At 37.7% G+C, this 8,584-nt stretch overlaps 1 protein-coding gene across 1 annotated transcript in view; it reads right to left on the bottom strand.

Annotated features, from left to right (window-relative positions):
* Window positions 1-1,127: 1,127 nt before the first annotated feature.
* Window positions 1,128-8,584, bottom strand: part of cdk17 (cyclin-dependent kinase 17) — a 40,788-nt gene continuing 33,331 nt past the window's right edge. The window contains exons 9-17 of the mRNA XM_041977909.1: window positions 8,517-8,579; window positions 8,154-8,277; window positions 7,827-7,947; window positions 7,593-7,690; window positions 7,397-7,502; window positions 7,114-7,156; window positions 4,995-5,085; window positions 4,821-4,898; window positions 1,128-4,297 (exon numbers count right to left, since the gene is read on the bottom strand). Of these exons, the coding sequence (XP_041833843.1) occupies window positions 4,257-4,297; window positions 4,821-4,898; window positions 4,995-5,085; window positions 7,114-7,156; window positions 7,397-7,502; window positions 7,593-7,690; window positions 7,827-7,947; window positions 8,154-8,277; window positions 8,517-8,579 (765 nt within the window). The 3' untranslated portion in view covers window positions 1,128-4,256. The remainder of the gene's footprint in view (window positions 4,298-4,820; window positions 4,899-4,994; window positions 5,086-7,113; window positions 7,157-7,396; window positions 7,503-7,592; window positions 7,691-7,826; window positions 7,948-8,153; window positions 8,278-8,516; window positions 8,580-8,584) is intronic.

Below are 8,584 nucleotides of genomic sequence, written 5' to 3'. Positions count from 1 at the left end.
GGGTATTGGCAAGCCGATGAAATACTTGTTTCAGAGTCTAAAATGATGTTTCCAGCTGCTTCAAGTCTTTAAGCTGGAGATTTATAATTTCTATCCCTGAGTGCCACTGTCCTGCAGGTTGTTGCCATTTTCCTGCTTCAGCACATATGATATAAATAAATGGATCATGGATAAGCTTTTGCAGAACTTTACAATCACTTGGGGAGATCCATTTAAAGCTGTGTTGGGAAACAACTAACACCTGCAAGATAATGGCATATAGGACTGGAATTAGACATCAACGCTTTAAGTCCCTTCTAATGGGCCAAATATTAAAATGTGCACAATTTTGGATGCTTGTGCTTTTTTTTCTATTCTTTAGTGTAAAATGAAAATCTGTTAAGATTTGAACTCTTTGAGTTGGACTAAATGAGATGGGATCTTCACTGACTCCTAGCAAAATATATGCTAGCCAGAGCGCTAAAATGCAGTGAATGTTTTTCCTGCATAATTTCCTATTTGTTTTTCTTTTGTTTTTTTAATACACTGTACAGAAGGGAAAATGGGCCATGTTGGAGCATTTTTTTTTGTCAATGTTATTTCAATATCACAATTATCATGTTCTCTTGAGATAATAAAGATAATTTTCTAATAATGAGAGATTAATTATGTCATTGTCTTGGCAATGAGTTTTTTTTAAATCACCCATTATCTCAAGACAACAAAGACTGTTATTTCATTTTCAGATTATTATATGTTGTAGCCCCGGAAACAAAGCAAATAATTTGGGCTTGAAATAACATAATAAAATTGTGATCTCAAAATAACAGCATCAGAATAACCAGTTGTAAGCATGGTCTCTCTGGGCTCCTGTACTTCTAAGCTATGTGCCTTTTATAAGATTCTGTAAATGTTTAAAGTGCTTTAATAGTCATTCCTGATCAAAACTTAACTTTTTTTCCTTGTAAAATTGCTCTGGAATGGAAGCATATTCAAAGCAATTTATATGTGCCAGCAATTTATAAATAAATCAGACTTTTTTCCCCTTTTTTAAAGAAGTTTCTAAAAAAGAAAAATGATTACTGCATTTGTTTCTGTTGGGGTTGCACACTCATTCACCATCCAAATAAGGACTGCCGCACAAACGGTTTATGAAACGATTTAAATTTACTTCCAATGGTTATGAGAAATAAATAGTTCCAGTAAAAAGAGTCACACACCAACTGTTCACTGGCAGCTCAGTGTTTCAGAGAGGTCGAGTTCACAAAACAGCAGGCCTTCCATGCATCAGGCGCACACACATACCCACTCTCGCACACACTTAAACATGTTTACATAAAATTAGCTCAATCATACATTTGAAAAAGTACAGATTTTACAATGATAAATATTAAACTGTTTTAGAAATCTCCTTTCATGCATGTTACTGTGGTTCATGTACAAAAAGTCCTATCAGCAGAAACACAGTTTGCAGTTTACAGTGAGATAATCCCCGTTTTTTCTGGGAATTTATAATGTTTACAACTCAGTTTTTCAGGTGGAAATGAAGATACAGTAAATTATGCCAACTTTTAGAATTATAGGACAATATAATACAGGACATTTACCATTATTATAATGACTTTTCCTGCTTACAGCTACAGTTTTGTTAGCACAATTTAATTCAATCATATTAAGAGCTTAATGGAGAACAACTTACACAGAAGATACTCATCTTTAACTGACAAAAAAATGGAGTATCTTTCCAGAACTATTTAACAATTAACTGCAATCTGTATTTACTCTTAATGTTATTCCATTAATGGTCTTAAATATTAGGTTATCAAGTTTTAATTGTGCTTCCAGCACTTTTCTAGCATCTAATCAGTAAGTTGAAACAGACAAATCCTTTTGTCTTCCTAACAGACAATACATTTGCCATTTTCATGCTTGCAGCAACAAGAAAACCTCCCTTAGATCCTCTTATAACTTACATTTTTACCATTTAATGTTCAAAGCACTCCTGGCATTTCTTTTTTTCTTTTAACACACAAGCTCCTGCACTGCACTCAGCTCAATTTTCCCCCAGTAAGTACAAAAACTGCTTTCTACCTTTGTGACTGTTAAATTTTGCATCAAATGAAGTTGTACTATGATGCCGAGAGACAGCCACTTAAGTGTGATTTCACTATCAATCTTTAAAAAAAATTGTTTGACATTTCAGGATTCATTCTTAATTACTTTTAGACTTTATGCCACTCATATGCTTCTTTGTGATGTTCTGTACAGCATCTAAAGTCACTAAAATCAGCTCATTAAGAAACTTGGACCCTGCTTCACCAGATGTATAAATGTATGTTCCCACTCTGAGGAAAGAAAAAAAAAAGTATTTTGCTTAGATCTTTGCCAAGTTAACCTGTTAATTAACCAAAATTTGAACAACTGCTCACAAATAACACTAGTGCCTGTACTGTACATTTAGCTGTAGCTAACAGCTGGCTAGCTTAGCCGAGGCTTTGCTTGATTTAGGCAAGCTAAACCTTAAATAAAGAAGGGAAGTTAGCATGGCTAGCTTAGCAAAGGCTTTGCATGATTTAATTTAGCTAAACTTAGCATAACTTTGTCTTGCACAATTGGTGGCAGTTAGATTTGAGCAATATTAGTTTTCTGGAAAAATTCTCCCCTTTCATTGTTCCAAACAAAATCTCTCAGCAACCACAATCATTTTGCTATCACACACCTGCTGAAACACATCTGCAACTACATCGGTCCACAGCAGAAAGAAAAGTACAAACACAAGTGAAACTGAAGCCAGGAATGCAATGTACACCAGTAGATGTCCGTTATAGGGATTATGAGGGGTCATCTTTGTGCTTCAGTAAAACATTCAAAAAGTTTTATCATCTGTAGCATCACTGTCAGTTGCAAACACAGCGGGCACTGAAATCTAAAATTTCAATTTGAAATTTCCTCTTTTTTTTGTACAAACAATGAAGAGCAGTGGTCCGAGACCAAGTGGAAAATAACCATTGTTGCTCTTGAACACTTCCGAAACATCCCTTCCGCCCCACCTTCGAAATACATGCCACATGACATAGTTGTTTGACAAGGAGAGGTCAAAAGTCACAGACACAGAGAACACATCTTAATACTGTTGGGTAAACACAGCCATGTTAAGGCATGTGTCCCCAATTTAAAAAAAAAAAAAAAAGTAACACACTGGAGTGCAAGTTCAAACAGTTGTTGCAGAGATCTTCAAATGCAGAGGGAGCAGGAATTGAAATTTTCTTTTTTTTTTTTTGCTTTTTCTTTACTTTTTTCTGTAAAGAACTGATGTCCTGGCAGTTTTGGGGGTTTTAGGGAGTTCTTGATGGCTTCCTGTGGGACGTCATGTGACTTCCTTTCGAACTCCAGCATTCCTGTCTTTCATATGTACTGAATGCTAGTCTTCCCAACTTTGCGTCCCCACACACACACCTCTGTTTTGGTCCTGTTATTTAGCCAGGATGGTTTAAAAGAACACAAAAACCAAACTGTTGCACGTTCTTATGTTGACCGGACCTTGTTTGCTTCTTTACACCCTTGATGCCAGTCCACTCGCAATCATGCTCTGGTTTGAGAGCAGTGGGGCCAACGGAAAACAAAGTTCATCTGAAATGTTTTAGGAAAAAAGAAATCCAAAGGAACTCTCCAATAACACCATCTCAAGCTGCAAATTTTCTAAATCTGGAAATGTTGTAGAGTTCAGTAAGTGAAACGTAAAGGAAAGTAATCTCCAAATATATATATATATATTTATGTATAGATATACATACTTCTTAAAAAGTCTAAAGAAACTGAAACTATCAGTCTCCGAGCATAACAATGAGAACAACAAATTGGATCACAGCGTCGACATCATCAGTTGAATTTAACTCAAAAGAAGCCCGAGAATCATCGTCAGGAAAAAAACAACAGTAACGTTACTGACTGCTCGTATGTGCATGGCGTCTCGAGTTCACATCATGTGCACAACCATACACATATATATACACACACATTTACACGCGCACGCACGGTGTGTTACAAACAGACAGTAGTAGTTTAGCAGCAAAAAAATTTTACTTGACTCTTCAATAAATAAATTGTCTCTAAACAAATACAACTCAGTCACTCACTCAAGAGGATGTGTGTGTTTGTGTTAATGTGTGTGTGTGTGTGTGTGAGTAAATGACTGGGGTGGGTCACTCCAACAGGAGATGGGCTCATGCGAGAGGTTGCTGGGAAGTGTTGATGAAGACCATCCTCTTCAGGAAATATTAGAAAAGCATGCTTTGCCTTCTGTTGATCTTGCTGTTACCTGCAAGAACAGGAAGAAGTGTAAAAATACCCATAATGCCTTTGGGCTCTATAATCCTTTATAAATTTATAGGTGTACAACTTATTAGACAACTTAAATCCAGATTGCTGAGTTTGCATGAGATGTCCAGTAGTATGTAACAAGGATCCTCTGAAGAGAGCTTTCTTAAGTGTTTTTGTTTTTTTTTTTATTCTATATATCATATGTAACTGATGATGTAATCGTGGGGATTTACTAGGACCTAAAAGGGTATTTAGAGCAAGTCTGTGTAGGTGTCTACAATTGCCAAATTAGAAAGTGCAGTTTCACTTGACGCTTAGTTCCATTTGCATTATGGGAAATATAGGAGGATAAACTTGTTGAGTAACAAAATGTCATTTCTCAGCCTTTGCTGCCCAAGTTTCAGACAACCATTCATCATGACTAACTGTCCTATGAACGTCCAACAGCGTGAAAGAGTAACATTATAACACTGCATGCATGCATGATGTTTAAAACAGCCGAGGCTCTGTGGTTGTATTACCTGACTCTGGATACGAGGAGTTTCTGTAACCAGGGTCTCTTTGCAGCTGCACTTCTTTTAATGTGAATATTGATATACCTGAAACACAAGTAGGAGAGCTTCAGTCAACAAAATGTAATAGAAAAAAATTAAAGTAGCAGTAAACCCTAAGGAGCTTAAGCTGTGCGTGCTCACTCTCAGGCAGTGTGTAGACTCTCATCCCAAGCTGTCTGAAGTAGGAATGTTTCATCGCCTCATCAGCTGAAATCCTCGCCTTGGATTCGTACTGTAGAAAGCAAAAACAGGAATTATCAATCATCCTGTCACATCAGCAGATTATGCAGCCATGGTTTGTAGTGTCTACAATCAGGGATTCACCAGATAAAACTGTGAAAGACATCAGAAACAGGAAGCATGTGTATGTTCAGTAAAAATCCTGTTGAAAGGCGAGCACTTAAAGAACAGTGAAGAACTGTGCCTCCTGCTGTCAACATGTGGCACTGAAGGAACCCATTACCAATATAAAACCTACGCAAAAGCTACGGTTTTAAATCTTTTAGGGTTTTATCATAAAAGAAGTACAAATGACACACTGAGTCATACAGTTTCAGAAAGTATGCTGTCATTTCGAAGGCTTTATGCATCAGAAGATGATAATAATAATCTGCTCCTTTCCAGGTATTTAAATGGTCTAAAACAACCTCAGATGTACAACACATTATATATTACATCTTATATATCCTTTTAATCTGCAAACTCAGGCCTCAGTTAACATGTTCAGTGTTAAAGATCATTACAAAAATATCAGAAAAAAAAGACTGAACAAGACTGGCTTATTTGCAAAGGCTGCTGAAGGAAACCCTTATCTGTCTGTAAAGAACATGGCTGCACAGCCTGCATGTCCTTTAAACAGACAAGACTTAAGTGGAGATGTTTGACGATAAAACACAGCGACATGTTTGATGACAATCAAAACACAGTATAGCTGCGTAAACTCCTCATACCAACAGCCAAGCACGGTGGTGGAGGAGTGATGATTTGGGCTTGTTTTGGACACCTTGAAGTCGAGTCATGGGTCATACCAAAGTATTCTACAGTCAAATGTGAGGCTATCTGTGTGACTGCCAGTAAAACAGTAAGTGGGATGAACAATCTGTCAATCATCATTCATAGGAAGCGAACTGATCTGATCACTTCAAACTTACTGAAGCAATTCAAGAAAAGAACAAAAACATATTTTCCACTGAGAAAACCTTCATGATCTTGGCTTTTCTTTCAGTGTAGAAACATATGTTTTTGAACTGCCACTGTCAGCTATTATCTCACCTAAAACTCACAAAGTTGTGTTGGATGCTTACTGATCCAAAAATCCTGCCAAACCGTGGTCACATTTAGCTTGAAGCCTGAAATGATGGATTCTCAGTTGCTCTTGCAAATATTACAAGACTCCAGCTGCCTCTAAAGCTAATGTCCACTGTGATATATTAACTTTTATGCCATAGAATGCAGGTACATTTAGGCTTGAATCATAGCTGCTGTCAGTTTAAAGATGGGTTTTAAGGGGTTAGATGTAAATGATGTGATAGATTTCTCAATTCAAACTCATTCGTTTTTAAATAGAGGGCGCCCCCAAAAGCGCCCCTTCTGGATGTGCAGGGGTTCTCCGGCTGGTAACAGTTGTGGGACTTGTCACTATGGCAAGTCATCATGAACGTTTTGTGCACTAAAATGCATGTTCTTGTGTTAAAAACGGATATTAAATATATAGAAATATTGATCCAGCACTGTTTATGTTCATGTTGACTACTCCAGCAGTCTTTCTTCTACCACCTCAGAAGAATAACTGGAGATATGCAGCTGTAGAACAGTTACACACACAATGTGATCAGCTGGGAGCGCGAATGTGTTGTTATTAAAGACTGAGTCTGATATTAACTTTAAAGTATATATCATGTGATAAAAAGTTCATATTTATAGTGGGTCACATGTTGGCACCAGAGCCAAGACTACAATTTGCTTTATGAGGGTTGTAAGATGCAAAAACCTAGAAACAATTAGGATATTGTTCCTGAAGATTACAAGAAATAATAGGTGCAGTCTTCCTTATTTTTCTCATTCTATTTGTGGGGATTTTTATATCAATTTTACCTCTGATAATCCTTGTGTTCTGCTTCACTGTTTTATAATTAATGCTTTGTTGAGAACCGTTTAATTATTATGTAGCAGCTTAATAAGTAAAATTGTAGCCTAAAACAGAATAATACTATTCAGTGTGGAGAGCATTCTGTGAATTGTGTTGGGAGGAAACACTCACTTTGAGAAAAGCCAGCAGCAGTTCGATGCCTTCGCCATCAAGCCTAAAGAAGACAACAAGAAGAGTGACTGTTTACTGTCTGCCTGGGACTCATGGGAGGAAGGAAGTGGACAGCCGTCTCTAATGTTCTGCAGGATTTCCTGACTGCAGCTCACAAACACATGCTCAAGAATGCACAGTGCTACTGTATGCATGCAACCAGGGAGACAGAGAAGAAAAAAAACAAAACAAAGACACAGATGACAAAAAACACACACACACACACACACACACAGTGCAGTACCTGGGAGCATGGTTGATTAACGGCTGCGGTTTGTATTTGGGAAAGTTGTAGGATTTAAACTCTTCAATGGTGGAGATTCCTGACCAGTTTTCCTCTGTGGGTGTGCCTGAAGTTACACAATCACATTCAAATCAGATGTGCTGCTACATTTGCTTACAAAACCTTCTGTGGTTCTGGTTTGGCAGGACCGGCTCACCCAATAGCCTGAAAATGAGGTGGAGCTCATCCTCGACGGTGGAACCCGGAAACAAAGGCCGACCTGCAGCCATCTCATAGAATATACACCCAACGCCCCTGGTGACACACACACACACACACACACACACAATATCAGCTTACACACAGCTTCTCTGTGGATTTGCAAGTTTTACATGATAAAAAGCCATTTGGTTCACGTAGCTGATTCATTTATGCAGTAATGAGTTTATACCACATATCGATCTGTGTCGAGTACTCTGAAGATCCCAGGAGAACGTCAGGAGGCCGATACCAAAGCGTCACCACCTCGTTGGAGTATGTTTTAGTCGGGACAGACTTGGCTCTCGCCAGACCTGCCAACCAACAACCAAAACACACACATTAGGGTCCTGACAAATTAACTAGCATTTTATCTGTGATGAGCAGAGCTGGAGATATTCAAGATGGATTTTCACATATTTTCCATCCACCGTCCATCTAAAACTTTTACGTCAGTAAAAACAGAAATATCCTTCACTGTCCTAAAGATAGTAACAGCCACTGTTGGGAGTCCTCTTACCAAAATCAGCTAGTTTGAGCTCCCCTTTCTCATTAATAAGGAGATTCTGTGGCTTCAGGTCCCTGTGGAGAACTTTCCTCTTATGACAATAAGAAAGCCCTCGCAAAATCTGGAACAGGAAGATCTGGAAATGCAAGTTAAAAAACCCTGATATTACGAACATGTCACATCACGTTAAATTAATTGTACTTTTACAGGTTTTCAGATGAGATGGAAATGCAAATAGAAAAAAGACTTATAAAGGAGAATTTTAGATTCTGAGACATGTTCCTGGTCAAAAAGCCACAAACTTCAAACAACAAACAACACAACAAAATAAAAAGAACAAAAAAAAAAAAAAGTGACAATATTGACCATCTTTACCTTCACATTGTGCATGCTCATTATGTTTCCACAGTCATCCATGTACTGCTTTAGATCTTTATCCTACA

Source organism: Melanotaenia boesemani, chromosome 23 (genome assembly GCF_017639745.1).
Source record: "Melanotaenia boesemani isolate fMelBoe1 chromosome 23, fMelBoe1.pri, whole genome shotgun sequence".
NCBI classification, from domain to species: domain Eukaryota; kingdom Metazoa; phylum Chordata; class Actinopteri; order Atheriniformes; family Melanotaeniidae; genus Melanotaenia; species Melanotaenia boesemani.
Note: the sequence above shows the minus strand (reverse complement) of the source record. Positions and strands in the feature narration are given on the sequence as shown.